Source organism: Phyllostomus discolor, chromosome 11 (assembly GCF_004126475.2).
Source record: "Phyllostomus discolor isolate MPI-MPIP mPhyDis1 chromosome 11, mPhyDis1.pri.v3, whole genome shotgun sequence".
Classification (NCBI taxonomy): domain Eukaryota; kingdom Metazoa; phylum Chordata; class Mammalia; order Chiroptera; family Phyllostomidae; genus Phyllostomus; species Phyllostomus discolor.
The window spans coordinates 44039438-44063977 of NC_040913.2; the positions used below are offsets into that span (position 1 = coordinate 44039438).

General features: G+C 37.2%; 1 protein-coding gene across 3 annotated transcripts in view; it reads right to left on the reverse strand.

Annotated features, from left to right (window-relative positions):
• EPSTI1 (epithelial stromal interaction 1) overlaps positions 1-24540 on the reverse strand; it is a 121475-nt gene that overhangs the window by 36916 nt on the left and 60019 nt on the right. For 2 of the 3 annotated variants that reach the window (XM_036011328.1, XM_028526716.2), the window contains exons 7-8: positions 16497-16590; positions 1499-1582 (exon numbers count right to left, since the gene is read on the reverse strand). In XM_036011328.1, coding sequence (XP_035867221.1) covers positions 1499-1582; positions 16497-16590 — 178 coding nt within the window. The remainder of the gene's footprint in view (positions 1-1498; positions 1583-16496; positions 16591-24540) is intronic. The other variant, XM_036011329.1, reaches the window with a different exon arrangement.

Consider the following 24540-nt stretch of genomic DNA (forward strand, 5'->3'; position numbering starts at 1 on the left):
GTTACTTTAAAATAAGTCATATGTATACTAACTTCGTAAGACTCTCCTCTGCACCTACCTCAGGACTTAGTAGTAAATTAAAAAATCACAGAAACAGCTTAACACTTCCATGTCATTTGAAATTGAATGACATTGAAAATACAACATGAGTATATACCAGATTCAGCTTCTACTGGTTAACTCCCAGAATATTACTATAATGTTGCTTACTTAATTGTGGATGTCAATACAGCCTTTGTCAAAAGAAAAATATATTTCTTTTTTTAAAAAACACTAGAGAACAAAAATGTCTCATAGCTTAGAAGCTTAATAACTAAATGTAGAATTTGCATTATTCTTTCAACAATTTAATTACTGCCTACTATAAACAAAACAGGTGAGTGACACAGTCATTTGTACTGTGTGTTGGGTGAAACCATGAGCAAGGAAGGGATTGACTGCTGTTGGAAGGAGGGTAACACTCAAAAGAGTCAAATTATAGCAACAACAATTAGTAAAATATATATATAGTTCATTTCATAATGTGAGTTTCACACACAACTGTAATCATAAATTACCCTTGTGTGGCAAAGACATAAAGATGAAAAGTTAAACCAAATCAAGGAAATGTGAACTCAAGCTAATTGTATAATTGATGAAATAGATTTGAGAGAGATTCTGGAATAAATGACAGGATATATAAATCACCAATATAGTAAAAATAAAAGTTGGAAAATGAGAATTATGGGGAAAATAATGGTCTCCAACTAGCCAAATAACTTATTTTGCTTTTTCAAAGGACTTGGAATGCAGTGGCACCTCAGAGCTAACCTCTGGTATTCTGCCTTATTCTCAGCTCATGCAGAGGAGCTCCTGGCCCTTTCTAGGTCTATGTATCAAAGCAAGTATGACCATCAAGTCAGAACACTGAATGTTTTCCGTGGCTGTGCCAGAAATTTCATATTCTAATGAGGATTACCCTTCTAAGTACTCTTCTTAGGAGGCTCTGCACTCAATGCACTTATTTCTACTCCTCAGAAACTTTGAACTGCCTCACATATTTATATATAGAGAGAGTATCTTTATGTCCTTTATATGTGTATTTTAGGTGACTATTTAAGCCAGTTTCATGAATGTGTATATCCACTTCATATGCACTATAGCATTCCCTGGACACTGCTTATAATATCATATGCACATGTTTGAATTAAAAAATGGCAGTGACATTGTTTATATTTTGTAGATGAGAAGTTCACGAGTGTTCTCTAATTTCCATGAACTGCTGGCGCCAATTATAACAGACACACTGTAACCCCTATGGGATAAAGTAGTATGGTAGTTTTAACTGGAATTAGCCACCATATTTTAAGACATACCCACATCTCACTTTTTAGCATTAATGGCTTGTGTTATTTTTTCAGGATTTTCATGCATATAAATATTTCTGTTCAGAAACACTTCAAAATCATTGTCAGAAGTAAATAATAATTAGCAATGACTAACAGGGTATTGTGAATACCTTCCGATGTTGTTCTTCCTTCATCTTTTGTAATTTTCGATTTTCTTCTTCCTTTAGAGAATCCTTATACACCTGGCTTCTGGCCTGTAAAGGCATAGGAAGAAAATCATAGGAAAAGGCATCACCACAATATACTAGCCTGCCTACCATGGATCTGGTTTTAATGAACTCATCCTCTGTACTAAGCATACAGCATGCTTTCCATACACACTTGCCTATTGAATGAATGATTTATGCATATGTCTGAAAATGTCCCTTGGAATATATAAAAAAGAAGGTTAGTAAGGCACATTTTAAAGTTTGATCTATAAACTAAGCTTTAAAAATATCAACTCAGAGATAGTCAACATACTGTGTTCTTTCTAATGAGAAGGCTTTGACATAGAGAAAGAGTTAAATATTTTTCAAGAATATTCCAACTGACTGATCAGCCAATACCAAGGACAAGCCACAGTGACACTGACTTAGAAGCACTGACATATCTACTGCTCACTAATGGTATCCTATTAAATAGCCTGTCAACTGGTGACTGATACCACACGATTCCAGATGTGCATTTCTTTCTAAGTCTTTGCATTCCCAATCTATACCTGAGGCTCATTCCTAATTTCAAGCAGAAAAACAAGGCCTGTTTAAGAGCACAAGAGTCATCATTCTGCCTGAATTAGGACCAGGGGGAGCCTTAAGAGAGCTAGCACACACAGCAGGATGTCTTTAGTCCCACTGACCCACCATGTCAGGGTTCCACTCACTGGCACAGTAACCAGATATTCCAGAATTTATGAGATGTCAAGTATTCTGTCTCTCACACTGATTTGTAGTAAGGCACAGAGGCCAGGATGATAAGCTAATGTGTACGAAATTCCGTTTTTCTCATAAAACTACCAGCATCCTCATAGCAGTAGGCTACCTATTTCAGGCCTAACTCTTTGGACTAATAATCCATAAAGCTTATGTAGGCTCATCTTCCCTACCCTTTTCTCTTACTATAATACTTCCTCAAGCACTTCTTAATTCATTCCCCCATTTCTGTCATTATAAAACCCATTTTTCATCAAATAATTTCATCAATAACATTACTAATTAGAATAGTGGAGCTCTGAGTTATTGTTCAGAAATCCATTGTATATCCAAACCCCCCCATCGCTATATCCTCTTATCTATATCCTCAACAAAAGGCAACTACAATAGGACAGAATGACCCCTTATTTTTAGACAAGGCTAGTCTTCATCACAAATATTCTATATAAAACCTAAAAGGTGGGGAAAGGGACAAGGGAATATATCTTCTAATCAAGATATTAAAAGAAGGAGTAAAATATTTAGTTAAATCAGAAATGATGACTTGAGTCAGGAACCTAAATTCTATTGTATTCCTTCCTTTTAAACTTAACCACTTATTCTTTAACAGAATATGGTCCTAGTTTTTGACCTAAAAAGAAAAGTTAGATATATAAAGTGTCATTTAAAAGGCTACAGAAACTGGGAGGTCACACAGCACCTTACTATGAAGACTTTAAAGTTATTTGCCATCCTAATGTGTGCTCACCCATTTGTGATCTCTAGGCAGGATAGGAAGTTTCTGTTTAGAAATAGGGGAGAAAAAAACTTTTGATCACTATTTTTCTTAGTTCTAAGTGCTAGAATTGTCTATGTCACTGTATTCACATATGACATAGACAATGTCATTCTATCATTAAATACTAATTCAACATATTAAAACTTAAATTTTTGTTATTCAACTAAAATGCAGTTTTAATTATCCTCTCCCAAAAGCTATACTTAATATAAGCATTCAATAAATAATATTTAAGCCTCCTGTGTGTAAGCACTGTGGTAAGACATGATCCTAGACCTCAAGTACTAAGGGCTTAGTGTGGAAGACAGACAAAAAGATTAATCATTGCAGTACATCATGATAGCTACAAAGAAGGATATTTAATTAAACTGGATCAAAAATATTTTCTCAAAGTGGATGACACAAAGCTGTGTTTTAAAGAGCACAAATCACACTAAGTAGGGGGAAGGATATTCAAGCAAATGAAAAATAGCATTGTATTGGTTTGCTTAGGCTTCCATAACAAAGTATAACAGTCTAGGTGGCTCAAACAATAGAAATTTGCTGTCTCACAGTTTTGGAAGCCAGGAGTCTAAAATCAAGGTGTCTGCAAGGTTGGTTCCTTCTGAGGACCATGATATAAGGTCCAGGCTTCTCCTCTTGGCTTGTAGAGAGACATCTTCCCTCTGCACATGTCTGTCTCTCTGCCCAAATTTCCTCCTTATAAAAAGATAACTTTCCTATTGAATTAGAACCCGCCCTAATGTGCTCATTTTAACTTGATCACTGTTTAAAGGCCCAATATTCAAATAAGGTTATACTCTGAGGTACTGGAGTTTAGGGCTTCAACATATAAATTTGGCAGGGAGGCAGACACAAATCAACCCATGACGAACATTAAGTTCCTATTTTAAGATGATGGAATAAAAATGCTTCTGTTACATCCTTCTCTCAAAAATTACCCTAAACAGAGGAGGAAATGAAGCAAACAAACTCTATCTTTAGAAACCAAAAGACAGCTCACTGGCTATCTGGGAATAGAGAACATGCATAAGACTCCAATTTTCTCCACAGATCAATGTGAGGGTCCAATATTTGCACCAGTTGCTGGGGGAGACTGATGGATGACAGGAAAGTGCCCATTCCTGCTCCACCTTGAAAATTCAGATGTAATTCTCCCAACCCTGACAGGAAATCAAAAACATATTCTCTGCATTACACTAAACAAGGCATGCCTCATAGAGAACCAGCAGCAGTCAAATCCCTGGTTGAGAATGAAAGGATTCTGAAAATCCTGCATACTGGGTGCTGAGCCTCTGGGCCCCCTTCCTTGAAGTTTTCTTTGCTTTTCAAAAAAGTGTGTTATTGATTATGCTATTACAGTTGTCCCAACTTTTCCCCCTTTGCTATCCCTCCAACCAGGATCCCTTCCTCAGGCAATCACCCCACCAGTGTTCATGTCCATCAGTCATGCATATAACTTCTTTGGCTACTCCACTTCCTACACTGTATTTTACACCCCCACGGCTATGCTACAACTACCAATCCCCTCACCTCTTCACCCATTCCCTCACACCCACTCCCATCTGGCAGCCATCAAAACATTCTCTGTATCCGTCATTCTGTCTCTGTTCTTGTTTGCTTAGTTTGTTTTTTAGATTTAATTGTTGATAGATTTGTATTTTTTGCCATTTTACTGTTCATAGTTTTAATATTATTTTTCTTAAATAAGTCCCTTAACATTTCATATAATAATGTTTTGGTGATGATGAACTCCTCTAGTTTTTTCTTCTTGTCTGGGAAGCTCTTTATCTGCCATAGATTCTAAATGAGAGCTTTGCTGGGTAGAGCAATCTTGGCTGTAGGTCCCTGCTTTTCATGACTATGAATATTTCTTGCCAATTTTGTAGACCAAAATTCCTTCTAGCTTACAAAATTTTCTTTTGAGAAATCAGCTGACAGCCTTATGGGAACTCCTGTGAAGATAACTAACTTCTTTTTTTCTTGCTGCTTTTAAGATTCTCTCTTTATCTGTAACCTTTGGCATTTTAACTATGATGTGTTTGGAGTGGGCCTCTTTGTATCCATCTTGTTTGGGTCTCTCTGTGCTTCCTGGATTGCATGTCTATTTTCTTCACAAAATTAGAGGAGTCTTCTTTCATTTTTTTTCAAATAGATTTCCCATTTCTTGCTCTTGCTCTTTCTTTTCTCCTTCTGGCACCCCTATAATGTGAATGTTGGACCACTTTAAGTTGTCTGAGAGGCTGCATGTATTGTCCTCATTTTTTCTATTCTTTTTTCTTCTTATTGTTCTAATTGGTTGGTTTTTGATTCCTTATAATTCATATAATTGATTTTATTCTTGGCTTCATCCACTCTACTGTTGTTTTCCTGTACATTGGTCTTTATTTCAACTAGTGAATCCTTCATTTCTGCCTGGATCTTTTTTCTGCTGTTGAGGTCCTCACTAAGATCCTTGAACACCATTATAACCAGTGTTTTGAATTCTGCATCTAATAGATTATTTATCTCTATTTTTTTCAGCTTTTTTTCTGGAGTTTTGACCTGTTCATCATTTGGGCTATGTTTCTTTGTCTCCTCATTTTGACAGCCTCCCTGTGTTTGTTTCTATGTAGTAGGTAGAGCTACTTGGACTCCATGACTTGGTAGCGTGGCCTAATGTAGTAGGTGTCCTGTAGGGTCCATGGCACAGCTTTCCCTATCACTCAAGCAGGGCACTTGAAGTGTGCCCCTCATGTGGACTGAGTATACCCTCCTCTTATAGTTGAGACTTGTTGCTGTTGTTAGATCAATGGGAGGGATTTACCCAGACCAGTCAGCTATGACCACTGACCACAAACCTCTGCCCTCCATGGAGAATCAGCTGTGCAGGGGCAGGGTCGTGGTGCTCCATTGTGGTCAGTAGCTGTCTACTGGGTGCACTGGCCCTGGGGTTTTCTGGGTGGGACAGGCTAAGGTCAGCCCCCACCTTTGTTTTGTCCGGGACCACACTGCCTGAGCCATCAAGTAATCTGAGACTATGTACTTGTGCTGGGCTTGGAGATACCCAGGTGAAGCCAAGCTGTGAAACTAGGCTGGCTGCTGCTGGTGCAGGGGCTAGGGCTCACTGACCAGCTGTTGCTTTTTTGATAGAATTTAGGAAGTTGTGAAACATGGCCAATACCAGCCATTCATATGGAAAAGCAGCTTGCAAGGGCCCATAAGTTGGGTGGGGTGTAGTCCCTGGGGATTTCTAAGGTGGGTCAAAGAGTGTTAAGCAGGATAATGGAGTCTCAGATAGGGCACCAGTTTGCTGTCTCTTTGAGAAGAGGGTTTAGAAAAGGGAGAATCACCTCTACTCACCTTGATGCCAGACACTTCAGTTTCTCCCTGTATATCTCTGGTGTCTTTCAAGCTGCCACCCCAGGTCTGGAGCTCAGAGGGAGTGAGTCTAAGTGGTTGAGTCTGTGTGGGTTCTTTAAGAGGATCTACCTGGGGATCCAGCAGATTTTTCCACCAACTCAATCCCTGCTGTTTTTTAGCAGCCAGAGGCTGTGAGGACTTATGTTCCCGGCACTGGAACTTTGTACTGGGGGCCTGGCATGGGACTCCTCACTCCCCAGACATCCATCTCAAATTTTTATCCACCATGTGAGGGTGGGGAACCAGCCTATTTTGTCTCTGCGCCCTCCTTACCAGTCTGGATGGATGTGATTTCTTTAATTCTGTAGTTGTCAGACTTCCTTTCTGACAGTTCTGAGTGATAGTTGTTCTATATTTTACTTGTAATTTTGATGTAGTTGTATGAAGAGGTGAGCCATGTCTGCCTATGCTGCCATCTTGACTGGCAAGTCCTTACTTGAAGTTTTCGTATGCTCTCTGCCCTTCCCTTTGAGAGACAGAAGGTGAGATTTTATTCATGAAATAAGAAATGATTATTATTTTCAAATAGCCACAGGGGAAAAAAAAAGCTCTTGGCAGTTAAAACTATCTCCTCTCCCTCTGCAAAAGACAAACCACTAAAATACTTAGAAGAAATTATATATATATATACTTTTTTCCTATCTCTCATATATTTTTTGACATTATGTATCAGCTCCCAGTTTCTTAAACAATGGTCCTAAAATCATTATAACTTTGCAAGTGATAAGAGCACTAGTAGCATCTTTTGTTCTAATGAGGTGACTCTGGGTGGCTCCATGATTAGAAGCTTAGAATTTTCAGCTCTACCCACCTCATCCTTTAGAGAGGGGAAAGGAGCTAGAGATGGAGTTAATAATTGATCATGCCTATGTGAAAGACCCTCTATAAACCTCTTAAAAATAAAGGGATTCAAGGAACATCTAGCTAGGAGAACACAGCCATGTTCCAGGAGGGTGGCCACACCTCAACTCCATGGGGACACAGCTCTTTGTGTTCAAGACCCTCCTAGACCTTGTCCTACAGGTGTCTTTGTCTAGCTGTTTATCTGTACCTTTTATCATATCCTCATTATTTTTATTTTTATTGAATATTTCCATTACTATTTATACTGCTTATATTGCCCTGTCACCCACACCCCCGGCAATTACCACACTGTTGCTCATGTCCATGAGTTGTTTTTCCTTTTTGCTCAGTCCCTTCACCACCCAACTTCTGCCCCCATAGCTGTCAACATGCTCCTATCTATAGGTCAGTCTCTATTTTGCTTGTTAGTTCTTTTGTTCATTAGATTCCATATATGAGTGAATTTGTATAGCATTTATCTTTCTCTGACTGGCTTATTTCACTTAGCATAATGTTCTCCAGGTCCATTTATACTGTTATGAAGGATAAATTTTTCTTCTTTTTTATAGCTGAGTAGTATTCCATTGTGTAAATGTCCACAATGTCCATAGTTGTTTTATCCACTCATCTACTGATGGACACAGTCTGCTTCCATACCTTGGTGATTGTAAATAACACTGCAACGAACATAGGGGTGCTTATGTTCTTTCAAATTAGTATTTTGACTTTCTTAGGCTATATTCCCAGAAGTGGAATTTCTGGATTGAAAGGTGTTCCATTTTAACTTTTTGAGGAATCTCCATATTGTTTTCCACAGTGGCTGCACCAATCTGTATTCACACCAACAGTGCAAAAGTGTTCCACTTTCTCCTGTCCTCATCAGCATTTGTTGTTTGTTAATTTATTGATGATAGCCTTTCTGACTGGTGTGAGGAGATATCTCATTGTGCTTTTAATTTGCATTTCTCTGATGATTTGTGACATTGAGCAGCTTTTCATATGTCTATTGACCATCTGGTGACCTCTTTGGAACAGTGTCTATTCGGGTCCTTTGTCCATTTTTTAATTGGGTTGTTTTTTGGTATTGACTTTATAAGTTCTTTATAAATTTTGGATATTAACACCTTATCAGATGTATCATTGGTGAATATGTTCTCCCATTCAGTGGGGGTTTTTTATTTTGTTGATGTTTTCCTTTGCTGTGCAAAAACTTTTTAGTTTGATGTAGTCCCATTCACTTACTTTTTCTTTTGTTTCCCTTACCTGAGGAAATATATCTGGTAAAATATAGCTATAAGCAATATCTGAGATTTTACTGCCTATGTTTTCTTCTAGGATTTTAGGGTATAACATTTACATCTTTAATCCATTGAATTTATTGTTGTGTGTGGCATAAAAAGGTAGTCTACTTTCCTTTTTCTGCACATATTTGTCCAATTTTCCCAACACCATTTATTGAATAAACTATCTTTAGCTCATTGTATGTGCTTGCTTCCTCTGCTAAATATTAATGGAGTATAAAGGTGTGGGTTATTACTGGGCTCTCTACTCTGTCCCATTGACTTATATGTATGTTTTTATGCCAGTACCAGGCTGTTTTTATTACTATGTCATTATAGTAAGGATTGATATTAGGTAGTGTGATTCTTCCAACTTTGTTCTTCTTTGTTAGGATTTTTGTTGCTGTATGGGACCTCTTGTGATTACATATAAATTTTTGAAATATTTGTTCTAGGTCTGTGAAATATGTCATTGGAATCTTGATAGGAATTGCACTGAATCTATAGATTGCTTTGGGTACCATTGACATTTTAATAATGTAAATTCTTCCTATTCAAAGACATGGTATGTGCTTCCACTTACTTGTAACTTCTTCAGTTTATTTCTTTAGTGTCTTATAATTTTCCAAGTACTTGTCTTTTATATCCATGGTTAGATTTATTCCTGGTATTTTATTCTTTTTATAGCAACTGTGAATGCAATTGTTTTCTTAACTTTCCTTTCTGTTAGTTCATTATTGGCATATAAAAATGCAACTGGTTTCTGGATATTAATTTTGTATCCTGCTACTTTACTGAATTCATTCATCAGTTCTAATAGTTTCTTGGTGGAATCTTTGGGGCTCCCTGTGTACATTATCGTGTCATCTGCAAATAAAGTCAGTTTTACTTCTTCCTTTCCAAATTGTTAGCCTTTTAGTTCTTCTTCTTGTCTGATTGCTACAGCCATAACTTCCAGTAGTATGTTGTATAAGAGTGGTGAAAGAAGATATCCCTATCTTATTCCCAATCTTAAGAGGAAAGCTTGTAATTTTTGCCCATTGAGCAAAAATGCTTTATTATGTTTAGGTGTGTTCTCTCTCTTCCCATTTTGCTGACAGTTTTTATCATAAGTGGGCACTGAATTTTATCAAATGTTTTCTGCCTCTATTGATATGATCATGTAGTTTTTATTCTTCACTTTGTTTATGTGGTGTATCACATTTATTGATTTGCAAATGTTGTACCAACCCTGCATCCCTGGAATAAGTCTCACTTGACCATGCTGTATGATCTTTTTGATGTATTGCTATTTTCAGTTAGCTAATACTTTGTTGAGAATTTTAGTATCTATGTTCATCAAGGTTATTGACCTATAATTTTCTTTTTTGTAGTGTCTTTATATGGTTTTGGAATTAGGATATTATTGGCCTATATAATAAGCTTGGGAGTCTTCCATTCTCTTGAATTTTTTTAAGAGAATAGTTTAAGAAGGAGAGGTGTTAATTCTTCTTAAATCTTTGGTAAAATTCACCATGAAACCATCCAGTCCAGAGCTTTTGTTTGTTGGGAGTTTTTGATTACTTTAATTTCACTAGGTGTAATCTGTCTTTTTTAAAGCCATTGAGCATCCTTATAATCATTTCTTTTAACTCTGTATCAGATAAATTGCTTTCCCCCATTTCATTTACCTCTTCTAGAGAATTCTCTTGTTCTTTCGTTTTTGGCCTTTTTTTGGTCTTCCCATTTTGGTTACCACTTTGAATTTGTTCCTGCATATTATTTTAGATCAGCAAAGACTCTGGTGCAAGCCTATGTCAGACACTGTCTTTGACTGGCTCTGGACAACCTGTTTGGGGCTATCAGTGATCCACAGCTTGTGACTCTATCTGCTAGGCCTGCATGTTTGCAGAAAAAACAAGGCTGTGCGCCAAGGACAGCGTTCAGCATCACTGGGCCTGGAAGAGGGTCGGCTAACATCTCAGACCCAAAGATCCACTATTGCTTTCAGCCTTTCTGTTAGGCTTAGGCCCTGAAATTGCCTCCAAATATACTCCTCTTCAGCCTGGCTTAAGTTCCACAGAATGGGGTGGGAGGGATTCCTGTAGGTGGGGCTATTGCTTCCTCTAAGACTGATGCCACTTGAAGAGGGGCGTCTGCCCAAGAAAGATGGTTTCTGCAGTATGTGGAATGACTTACACAGGGATCCTGGCAACTGACCCTTCAGCTTTCTTCTGAGAGCCTTCAATCAACCCCAGACTCCTCTTGTATCTCTAGTCCACTCTGGCCTCCCTCTGCCTGAGCCCAGGGTAAAGGGCTGCAAATGAAATTTTGTGCTTTGGCCCTTTAAGAGGCTCTCTCTACCTATAGCTGTCTCTCTCTGGCTGAGAGAAACCCAACTGTTTTCACAGATGGATGTTATTTGGGTTCTTTTCCTGGTTCTGGTGCTCTAAGTTGGGGACCCCAATTTGGGGTTTAGACCCCACACTTCTCAGGGAACCCCACCTCTGCCGGGTGATGAAATATCCCTCCAGAGCTTCAGCTGCACTTGTGGGAGCCCAGCCAGCCTTCTCACACCGCTATACTTCCTACCAGTCAAGTTGTGATGATGTGGTTTCTTCTGTAAGTCCTTGGTTATAAAGCTTTTCTGCAGCTATTGTTCAGTTGGTATTTCAGGATGATGTTTCTGTAATTTAGTGTTAATTCCAGTTTGGTGCTTGGAGGAGGTTAGTGTAACTTCTACCTATTATGCCACCATCTTGGATCGCCTATCATATCCTTTAATAAACTGAGAGATGTGTTATCCTGAGTTCTATAAGCTGCAGTAGCAAATTGGTCAAAGTCACAGCACCTCCGATTTGTAGCCATGTTGAACTAAAGTTGTGAGTAACCTAGGAACCTACTAGCTATGATAGCATCTGAGGTGGAGGCAGTCCTGTAGGACTAAGCCCTGAAACAGTGGGAACTGATACCATCTCTAGGTAGATAGGATCACAACTGCATTAAATTATAGGGCACCTAACTGGTGTCACAAAATTACTCAATGTGAGAAAAAAAAACCCATACATCTGGTGTCAGAAGTATTGAGAATATAGTAGTTGTGTGAGTAAAGGAGACATGCAGAAGGGAAAGGACTGGGATTTTTTTCTAACTCAATATGCCAGGAAGTGGGGGGTGGGCAGGAGTCATCAAGAATAAGTTAAAGCAGAAAAATAATTTTTTATAGAAAAGTTAGAAAATAAATCCAGGAGGTGTAATATCTGAACAACAAGAATTCCATTAAGAGAAAATGAAGAGAAATAAATCAAAGAAATAACACAAGAAAATCATCTAAAACTAGGAATGAGTTTCCTTTATTTTTGAAAAGGAATAACAATGATCCCACACTAAGGCATATCACTATAAATTACAGAATACCAGGAAAAAAGAAAATATTAAAGTATTTCCAGGGGAAGCAGGGAAAAACCCTCATATAAGGACTGATATTCAGATAGCCTTGGATTTCTCAGGAAATGATACCCAAGACTAGAAGAGCAAATGAATGCAAAATTCTGAAGAAAAATTATTTTCAATTTGGAATACTTACCAGAAAATTGTAAACTAAGAATAAGAGATGAATAAAGATAATTTCAGATATACAAGAATCTGAATGTGCATCTTCTCTTGAAAAGCTACTAAATAATAGGCTCCGTCAAAACAAAAAATAATAATAATAAAGCAAGAATATAGATTAGACCTAGAAATCAGGGACCCAGTTGTTATGAAGGCAGTAACAACTATTCCCCTGATGAATTCACAGCAGTGGTTCTTATCATTGGCAGCACACTAGAATTACGCGGGGAGCTTTAAAAACCCTGAAGCCCAGGCCTCAATACAGCAGGGCATTTGAGGGCATGACCCATGCACCAGTGAATTTTAAAGCCCCCCAGGTGATTTCAATGTGCAAACAAGGATGAGAACCGTTCTTTGAAAGTTTCGGAATAAGAACTGTGTAGAAGCCCTAAAGAGCAACCAGCCCAAATTAAGGCAGGAGGTAAGAGGGATGTGGAAGGGATATTTCTAAGAGGGAAAGAAACCTGGCATTGACAAACTATCTAACAGGCAAAAAATGGAAATTGTGTGGAAATTTGCATGAAGAAGCACTTTGTAAACTCTCACAAAAACTGAGGAAAGGCAGTCAAATGTTCAAAGGAAACTAAGAAAATGCAAAAATAAAATGAAATTTTTAAAAAGTTGTGAAAAAAGAAAATGTAATAGGCTTACTGAGAAGATATTCACATTGTCATAATAAGAAAAAGGATGAAATACTGGTTACATTAGGAGAACAGGGGAAATAAATTATTAAGAACTAAAACTGATTAATCATGAGACAGTAATATACCTGTTAAGAGATATGTGAAGTCAAATAACAAAAGAAACAGTTGGTAGAGTATGGTGGGATGAATAATGGCTCCCTAATGATGTCCATGTCCTAATCTCTGGAAGCTGTGAATATTACCTTATGTGGCGAAAGGGAATTTGCAGAAATTAAGGATCTTGAGGAGAGGATACTGGGTAATCCAGGTGGGCCCAATATAATCACAAGGTTTCTTATAAGAGGAAGGCAAAGTCAAAGAGTGTGGAGAAGGTGATGTGGGAATGAAAGCAGAGATCAGAATGATATAGCCACATGCAAAGGAGTCAAAGGATGATGGTGGCCAAGAGACACTGGAAAAGGCCCTGCTAGAGCCTTCAGAAGGAACCAGCCCTGCTGACACTGGATTTTAACCCCTTTGTACTCATTTCTGACTCAGATTCCAGAACAGTAAGAGAATGAATGTGTGTTGTTTTTTTGCCACTAAGTTTGCAGTAATTAGTTACAGCAGCAATGGGAAAGTTTTTATTGAGTTATAATTGACATGTATATATAAGTTTAAGGTTTATAACTTAATTCAATATTTATATCTATTGTGGAATGATCAACACAGTAGTCTAATTGACATCCATCACCACACATTGTTATAAAACCTCTTCTTGTGATGTGAACTTTTAAGGTCTATTCTTTAGCAACTTTCAAATATGCAATATACTGTTAACTATAGTCACCCTGCCACACCTTAAATACCCACTACTTACTTTACAAGCAATGGGAAATTAATAAAAGGAGTTTAAAGTGTTGGAGTAAAAGTAGGACTGAAGGCATGCAAGGAGCATATGCCCTTAAGTGTTGACTTTAAAGAATATGTGGCACATGGAGAAAAATTTAAAAAGCCAAGTTTTAGTAAGTGTTTAGAGTAGTGAAAGTGAAAGGATATGGCCATACAGATATAAGTGATTGAGAAGTGCCCTTCAAACATTAATGTGCACACAAATCACCCATAGACCATGTTAAAATGCAGCTTCTGAAATAAGTCTGCAGTGGGGCTTGAGATTCGTCTACATTTCTGTAAGTTCTCAGGTGATGCCCATGCTGCTGGTCTGCGAGTGGCAAAGACCTAGACTTCATAACTATAGAGAGAGGTGAGTGGGAGGAAGGGAGCAGAGAGCAGATAGCACTTTTTGATTAAGCTAAGGCATTCTGACTTTGTCCTTGAAGATATAGTGATCACTGGGCAGTGAAACAACAGGATGAGCATTTTAACAATTACCATTCTCTCTAGAAGAAGAGGAGGCAAGGGGTAGCAAACCAGAGACTGGAAGCCATTTAGTGTGCATGCCTTTTTCTGAAGTCTTTATGTGTAACATCTAAAGGAATTTTCTTATAGCCTTTTTCACTGACATAATTATATAGTATTTATTAAATTTCTGTCTGCCCATGACAAATCCACATGTAAACAGCATAAGAAAAACAATATTCTCATGAAAGTTGCATTATGTAATAAAATTAAAATTGTTTCTTAAAAAAAAAACTTTGAAATCCTGCAGCTCTTCACATCCCATGTAAATGGTATCACACAGTATTCACATTCCATATATTGACCATAATTAAGGTAAACCACAGGTGTCATAACTTTGCAAAAGTTCTATGCACATGTTTGACTTTCCTTAAGCATTAGATGTTTCTGCAAAGCAGAGGAAATCTATGCAGACATATTAGATAGAATAAGAATATAATATGGGTAAAAATTCAGTTAAATATGTGGCAAAAAATGAGTAACAATTTGGTGTAAAAATCCAAGGAGCTATTGAATTCAGTTCATAAGGAACCATTCTGGGTCTAATCCTGCTTCATATTTTCTACTAATAATCCTGAGGATCATGTGGCTAATGCACTATCAGTCCACAAAACATGCAGCTATGGGATACATTATTAATGCTTTCTATGACAGTATTAAAGTTCAGGATGATCTTGTTAAATTGAAGAACTGAGCCAAAATCAACAGAACAAGCATGCACAATTCCACCAGGTGTTTCAAACCACAGGAGTCAGGAAACTCTGAGCAGAAAGCAAGACCATCCTAGCAGCCAAAAACCCAGTTCGTAAGGCTATCCAACTCCTGTTTTCCCTCCCCTCTCTCACTGCCACAGGGTATCTGGACAGATGCAAAGACTATTCCTACACATGATTAAACTCTACTACCTATAACTTGCCTTTCCTCCAGAGCCCTGCAACAAGGGGAGAGAAATAATTAATTTGACATGATTTGAGGAGCCCACACTAGCAAATTTAGACTTTAAACTATCACATTAGCAGCAGGGAAAAAATGGTCTTTCCCCATAAAGTGTCATAATATCTTCCTGACATTTTAAAAATATGGTCACTAATGAGAAAAAGGGTGGGTGGGAAAAGATGAAGATCAGATTTCTCTAACAACTTATTTCTTTACCTGCCCAAATCCTGAAAATGCAGACATTTTAGAACTCAAACCCATATTTTCTTTGAGCTACAATCCTTTGCCAGACTCATCCTTAATTACATTTATTTTGTTGTGTCCTGTTAGCTATTAATAACCAAGACCTGGCAATTTCATCTGTCAGCAGTTCTGCAACCTGCACTCTCATCTCCATCCTCTCACCCACCGCCCTGCTTGAAGTCTTCATCTTTCCTCACCTAGGCTAATACAGAAGGGTCTTAGATGCCCCACTGCCTCCCATATTCTTTTGGATTCATCCTTTACATGGTTACCAGTGTGATCCAGCTAAAGTATGAATCTGACCTTGGACCTTCCCTACTTAAAACTTTCATTACCTTCAGTCTTCACAGAATGAGGTCCAAGTTCTCCAAAGTGATGCACAGATTTCTACAGTGGTGTTCCACCATGAGTACCACCAGCTTCCTGTGTGAGGCATTTCTGGATGTCTCACTGTCTGTGGGGTGCTACTAGCATTTTGTGCCCAAGGATCAGGAATGCTAAACATCCTGCAGTATCCAAGAGAGTCCACCGAGGAACCATCCTCATAGTTCCTACCCACCTCTCCAGCCTTCTATACTGCAGCTCTTCTAGAGTTGCACTCCTGTAGTCTGCACCTACACAAAACTCCCAACACAAGTCATGCTTTTCCTTGACATCATACTTTAACTCTTGCTTCTGTGTCTTGATGAATTTGACACCTAGAATGATGCTCTTCACTTTATTAACTCATAGTTTAAACTTCAGCTTTCTAATTACTATATGCTCTACACTCAATATATGTTGTTTTATAACTATGGTTTTCTCCTTCACTTGACTAAGGTCCTTACAGGCATGGTGGATAAATGGTGAGATCAAAGGCTTTACTGAGGCCAATGTTTTTTTTTTTGTCCAAGTGCCCATAATACAGGTGACAGGTACAAACATTATTTTATAGTTGAAGCAGCAATTAAAGTTTCAGGTTAGGACATCTGTCTTTAGTTGCAATATTCTATGTTGTATAGGTCACTCTATGCACTTAATCTTCATTTACTAAACACCTCTTTTGAAAATGCCAGACAGTCCTTGTGTGGCATTCCACTTACCCAAGGTGAAGATTGTGGATTATGATGAGCAGTTTGACAGATACTTCTGTTTGGCAACTCTGTCTCCAGTCTGCTCAAGAACTCAGCAGTTTTGCTAGCAGAAATGAAAATAGGTGTTAGTGCCTTCATAAAAATAGAAATATCATTATCTAGTGTGCCTTTGGATACTAGCCTAGGCTTGTATTCCATGATGCCTAAAAAATGTCTTAGGTAGAACAAAAGGTCAGTTTCAGTAGAACAGAAAATAAAAACAAAATGCTATTGCAAAACTGCATTCTTAGAGAACATTAGTTTGAAAAATATAAGTCTAGGTTTGTAGAATTTAAACCTATTCTTTCATTTTTCTACTTCATGTACTTTGACATGGAAATAGATACTCTTTCATGTTTTACAGTACAGGACTCCAATTTCATAATTGAACATTTAATGCTTGACACTTAGATTTCATTATAGAGTGAAACATTAATTCCCACAACATCTCATTCCACACTGGTTTTGCATTAGGCCCTTCACCTTCTTTCTCCTGGTCATCTCATTTCCTTCATAGTTTTGACTTTCAGTATAAACAGACCCTCTAATCCAGTAACTCTTAGCTATTCATGAATCATGGACCCCTTTGGGATTCTGAAAGTAGAAATGGACCATCTGTTTCCAGACACATACACACTTGCATTTGATTTGTAAGAAGTTCTGTAATTCTGATCTGCATTTTTGACATAAAAGATTGGCCTAGACCTATCCTCAGAGTTAAGAGATTCTTTGTTTATCCCTTAAAAATATAAACTATCACCCCAATTTGCCTCTTAGGTATGTGAAGCATAGAACACTGGAATTGTTTCCTGGCCCTTACTTTTGTAATTGCCCTGTTCTACCTACTATTGATTTATGTACATTCCTTTGTCCTTCTCCTCATGTAATGTATAGGATTTGTTACCCCTCTATTTCTCATTCACAACAAAACACCTCATTCATTTTGCACCATCTGCTTCCTTCCTTGTATCTTTCTGCTTTGCCCTAATATTTTAGGTATAATGCTAAGATCCAATTCATCAGCACTTAGGGCATCAGCATCAAAGGAAATACAAGTGTCCTGGTCAAAATAAATGATATCCAGTGGGGTGAAAATCAAAACAAGGAATTAGAAAATAAACAGAGATGCCAACGTCACTTCAAATAGTTACTTAAGTAGAACATGGCATTTGAACAAGCTCAGAAGCTTGAGCTGGGAAAGGAAGAACTAAAAGTTCAATGATGTACATAACCCTAAGAAACATAAAGCTTCAGCAATTGAGACAAGCAGCCTTTCCATTTGTCTAGAATTTCTTATCTTGCCAAGAATAGACAAGGAGACTAATGAAGTCTCAGAGTCTGGAAGCTGCCCCAGTGTCTGGGGCTTTATGAAGTCATCAGTCAAAAGTATAAAGAGAAGAGAGTTGCCAGAAGCATAGGAGAAAGTACTGAAAAAGAAACACCATGACAAGCAAGGAAGGAAGTTTGGACTAAGTTGACTGGCAGCCCTGCATTGTGTTCTGATGGTTGCTTCTTATATGCCAATTCCAGCACAAAGCTGGCTGGATAGCTAACCACCAGCATGGACTTTGTGTCAATGTCATTCATTGCCCTGCTCATGCCACAAGATTAAATCATAATGACAGGGCCATAGGACTGTCACAGAAATGTGAATAGGAGCCAATGGAGAAAGTGTATTATTTCAAAATGATTAACTATACAAACAAGTTCCAAGTAACCAAGCTAACAAGTGTTTTTCTACAATTAGTATAGTGTCACATGGTTGAGTCAACCAACAGAATATGAAAGGAAATGATGTACACCTCCATTTCCAGGACTAACTAATTATAAACTTCCCATGCATGCACCTCCATATGTTGTTTTTCTTCTGGCTGCCTGAAAAACAGACAACACCAGCACAAAGTTGAAGTCATATATTAAAGATGGAAGGGCCTATACTGGTTGTACTGCCTGAATATGAATGGAGGGGGCCCCCTCTCCAACTGTTCATTCATGTATTAAATGAATAGGAAAAAATATAGTAACCGAGCAATTACATATTTTGAGGTGTATTTATACAGCAACTACTCTACTCAAATAATATAACATAAAGTAATATTCACTAGAGAATAATTTCTCAGTTTAGGTGAACAATTCCAAAAGTATATAAAGAAGCTGAGATTTGTTAAGGAAGAGTAGAAAAAAGAATTCTCAAGACACAGAGGGCATAAAAAAAGAACTTACAAAGAGATAGCAAGCATAAAATGGAACATAGAAACCATAAAAATAGTCAGAAATAAAGAATGTTATACCTGTATGAAACATACAGACAAGATGAAGCATAACAACATCCACATCATGAAGATACCAGAAGGAGAAGAGAGTGAGTAAGGGATTGAGAACATAGTTGAAGAAAAAATGACCAAAAAATTCCTTAACCTAGTGAAGAAAATTGACATACAAGTCCAGGAAGCTCACAGAATCCAAAAAAGGGACAAAACCTACACCAAGACACATCATAATTAAAATGGCAAAGATTAAATACATGAAGATAATCTTAAAAGCTCAAGAGAAAAGCAATTACTTAGCTATGAAGGAACTGCCATTAGGCTGTCATATGGTTACTTAACAGAACCATTTTAGGCCAGAAGAGATTGGCATGAAATATCAAAATGATGAAAAGCAAAGACCTACAATTAAGGCTACTTAACGAAGCAAAGCTATCATTAAAATTGTAGGAGAAATACAGAGCTTCCCAGATAAGAAAAAGAAATCTATTAACATCAAACCAATATTGTAAAATATGTTAAAGAGCTTGCTTTAAGAAGTAGAAGCAAAAAAGGGAAAATGGTTTAAAAATAAAATGAAAATAAATATGTATCTCTACCAATAATCATTTTAAATGTAAATGACCTAAATTCTCCAATCAAAAGATGTAGGGTAGCTGAAAGGATAAGAAAACAAAACCAATATATATGCTATCTCCTCCTAATATCAATCTCAGCTCAAAAGATACACACAGGCCCTAGCTGGTGTAGCTCAGTGGATTGAGCACAGGTCTATGAACCAAAGGATCACAGGTTCAATTCCCAATCAGGGCACAAGCCTGGTTTGTGAGCCAGTTCCCCAGTAGGGGGCGCATGAGAGGCAACCACACATTAATGTTTCTCTCCCTCTCTCCTTCCCTTCCTTTCTCTCTAAAACTAAATAAAAAATATTTTTTAAAAAAGATACACACAGACTAAAAGTAAATGGATGGAAGGATCCAAGATGTGGAGGAGTAAGTGGAAGCTACACAAACTTCCTCCCGGGACCAAACTAGAATTACAATCAGACTGATCAAGAAAAAAAGAGAGAGGACTCAAAGTCAGAAATGAAAGAGGAGAAATAACAATCGACACCAAAGAAATACAAAGGATTGTAAGAAAATATTATTAATAACTATACACCAACAAACTGGGCAATATGGACAAAATGGATAAATTCTTAGATGTATGAAGATCCAAATCTAAATCAGAAAGAATCAGAGAATCTGAATAGACATATGACACCTAGTGAAATTGAAACAATAATAAAAAAACTCCCAACAAACAAAAGTGCTGGACTGGATGACTTCATAGGTGAATTTTAGCATACATCCTGAGAAAAACTCCCCTCCTCAAGCTACTCCAAAAAATTCAAGAGGAGGGAAAGCTTCTAAACTCATTTTATGAGACCAGCATTATCCTAATTCCAAAACCAGATAAAGGCACTACAGAAAAAGAAAATGATAGGGCACTATCCCTGGTGAACATAGATGTTAAAGTTCTCAACAAAATATTAGCAAACTGAATACAGCAATTATCAAAAAGATCATATACCACAATCAAGTGGATTTATCCCAGGAATGCAAGTTTGGTACAAATTCCATTTGCAAATCATTAAATGTGATTCACCACATAAACAAAATGAAGGATAAACACTACATGATCATACCAATAGATGCAGAAAAAGCATGTAATAAAATCCAGGACCCATTTATGATAAAAACTCTCAACAAAGTGGGAATAGATGAAGTATACCTAAATATAATGAAGGCCATATATGACTAACCTATTCCCGGCACCATACTCAATGGGCAAAAAGTACAATTGCTCCCCATAAGATCTGAAACAAGACAGGGATGTCTGCTTTCACCTCTTTTATTCAGCATAGTACTGTAAGTCCTAGCCACAGCAATCAAACAAGAAGAAGACATAAAAGGCATACAAGTTGGAAAGGAAGAAGTAAAGCTGTCTTTATCTGCAGATGACATTACTGTATATAGAGAACCCCCAAAATTCTACCAGAAACCAATCAAGCTGGTAAATGAATTCAGGAAAGTAGCAAGATATAAAATTAATATCCAGAAGCCAGTTGCATTTTTATATGTCAATAATAAACTAAAAGAAAGGGAAATTAAGAAAACAATTCCATTCACAGTTGCTTCAAAAAAGAATATCTAGAAAGAAATCTAACTAGGAATGGGAAACACCTGTGTTCAGAAAATTATAAGACATTGAAGCAAGAAACAGAAGAAAATAAAAATAAGTAGAAGCACATACTGTGTTCACGGATAGGAAAAATTTGGATACGCTATCCAAAGCAGTCTATAGATTCAATGCAACTCCTATCAAGATTCCAATGATGTACTTCACAGGTATAGAACAAACATTTCAAAAAACTTATATGGAACCATAAAATGTTCCACATAGCAGCAGCAATCCTGAGATAGAAGAACAAAGTTGGAGGAATCATTGCTACCTAATATCAAACTATTCTATAAGGCCATAGTCAGAAAAACAGCATGGTAGTGGCATAAAAACAGATACATCAATGGAACAGAATAGAGGGCCCAAAAATAACCCCACATCTTTATAGTCATTAATATTTGACCAAGGAAACAAGCTCATATTATGGGCTAATGATAGTTTATTCAATAAATGGTATTAGGAAAATTGGACAGGTACGTGAAGAAAAATGAAACTGGACTGCCTCCTTATGTCACACACAAAAATAAATTCAAAATAGATTAGACTTTAATGTTGGACCCAAAACCATAAAAATCCTAGAAAACACAAGCAGTACAATCTCAGACATTGTTCATAGCAATATCTTTTCTGATATATCTCCTGGGGCAAGGAAAACAAAGGAAATATAAACAAATAAGACTACATCAAACTGAAAATTTTTGCATAGTAAAGGAAATAAATTATCAACAAAATATTAAAAACACTGAATGGGAGAACATGTTCACCAATGATACATCTAATAAGGTGTTAATATCCAAAATTTATAAAGAACTTATAAAAGTCAACACCAAAAAAAAAAATCCAAATTAAAAATGGGCAAAGCACCTGAATAGATACTGCCCCAAAGAGGACATGCAGATAGCTTATACATACATGAAAAGATGTTCGACATCACTAATCTTCAGAGAAATGCAAATTAAAATCACAATGAGATATCACCTCACACTGGTTAGAATGACTATCATCAATAAATCAACAAACAAGTGCTGATGGGGATGCGGAGAAAGGGGAACCCTAGTTAACTGTTGTGGGGATGCACAGTGGTGCAGCCACTGTGGAAAGCAGTGTGGAGTTGTATCAAAAAATTTTAAATGGAGCTGCTTTATGACCCAGCAATTCCACTACTGGGAATTTATCCAAAGAAACCTGAAACGCTAATTTGAAAGAATATAAGCACCCCGATGTTCAGTGCAGCATTATTAAAATTGCTAAGATTTGGAAGCAGCCCAAGTGTCAGTAGACGAGATTACTATGGTACATTTATACTGTGGAATACTACTTGGCCATAAAAATGAAAAATGTTACCCTTTGTGACAGTATGGATGGACCTGGAAAACATTATGCTAAGTGAAATAATCCAGTCAGAGAAAGACAAATACCATATGCTTTCATTCATATATAGAATCTAATGAACTGAACTAACAAGCAAAATAGAGACAGACTCATAAAGAGCAGGCTTACAGCTTGGCATGAGGGTGTTTAGTGGGTAAAGGGATCAAGCAAAAAAGTAGGACTCATGGATACAAGCAACAATGTGATGACATTGTTGGCGGAGGGGTGTGGGTTGATTTGGAAAAGGGTATAAGGATAAGGTGGGTAAATGGTAATGAAAAAATACAATAAACTATGACTTACCAAAAAAAAAAAAAAGAATTCATGTATGCATCTTTACTGCTTCAGAACCTTCATGGGGAAAGGTGGGAAAGGGAGGAGCCTATTCATCCTTGAGCTGTCCTTATGTCAGATCTGGGAGCTGGCATGGAACACATGCATAAAATGTATCCCAATGCCACTAATTGCATTAATCCCAATTAATAATAATATTAATCTTGTTTAGTTTCTGAACTGGTAGAAACTAGACAAGAAACTAGGTGGTAGTTTGAGAAAGGAAACTACATTGTGAGAAAGTCAAGGGAGAAAATGAATGTGGCTTGTTATATTTAATATGATAGCATATTTAAAATCTGTTAATGGAGATTCATCAATAAAAACCAAAATTTGACCTTTTTAAGAGGACAAAATATGTAGAGATGGCCACAGAGAATGAAATATGTGCCTGTTGGCTCATTTCAAGAGCACAGAATTGCAAAAGACAATTCCTATAAGACTCTTTTTAGTTAGAAAAGAACACCAGGGTTTTAGTGTTCAAGAAAGAATCAAAAATTAACTTAGATGTTTAGGAGCTTATGAGTCAGGAATTTGCCACTCATCATACTTCAGGGCTAAGCACCTTTCTCTACCTGGTTACCCATGTCTGCCAACTTTGCACCATGACAGGGCACATGAACACATTCTAATAAAAATGTTAAACTACAGATTTTAAAGTTAAACCATTGTAATTAGGAAGGTGCCCTCACTGGGGCGGGGGTGCGGACAAAACAGTTACAAACCCTGGTACTCTTTGTCTTGTTGGGAGTACATGGGAAAGGTTTATCTTCTCTCACCTCCAATGACTTAAATGTCTGCAGGGTACAGACAGGTGATTTCAATGAGTGAAGCGGGCCTGGAGTGAGGGCACAGGAGCTCGGACTCAGTGATAAATGACAACTGCCACTCAGGTCAGTGCTGAAGAGGCCAGAGAGTGTAGAGAGGATTTTGACAAACTAGAACATCATCTTCTTTATAAAAAGGTCATCTGCTACTTTATAAAAAGAAGATGACCTTTATATAAAGGTCATCTTCTTTATAAAAAGGTCATCTGCTCCAGGTTTATCACTGCCCCATGGGGACACAGGCCAGCACTGCCAGATGTCTTAGTTTTTACAGGTATAATAAAGATGCTAACAATTTTAATGTGAAATATGTTGGCAATTGATTCAGAAATGTTTGAAACACTGTAGCTCAACACTTTGCTGACCAAAAGGAAAAAAAAGGAACAACAACAACAACCATCCCCCCAAAAATCTCTGCAAGTCAAATGTGGCCCCAAAGGCTACCTGATTGTGACCAGATAATTTCATTTCTGCCTGTCCACACTTGTATATTTCTTAACTATACATAGCAGATGCAATGCCTACTTGAGTGTGGCCGATGGGGTAATAATATGGGTATAATAATTTATAGTTTTAATTTGAACATTTCACCTCAAGTGTCATATGGTGTGCTTGAGTGTGATATTATTATGTTACAGAATTACATGCTTATGATTTTGTAATAAAAGATTTTGTAATAAAAAGGGATCTTATTTGCGCCATATTATATTCATAATAAAAAAGGGAAAAACAAGGAAGGTTGATTTCTAGTATTGAAGAGGGAGTTCAGAAACAGTTGCTACACTGTTTTATGTGTATCAGCTAACAGCAAGAGAAAGAAGGTATATCATATTTCACATTTATATTAAACACTAAAGTATATCATTTGATTTATGATTTGTAACTGTAAGTATATATTTGTGTTACTACATAACAAAGAAATGGTGAGACACTGTAAGACGAAAAGATAACCCACAAAAATATTCATAACCAAAGAAAAACAATAAAAGGATT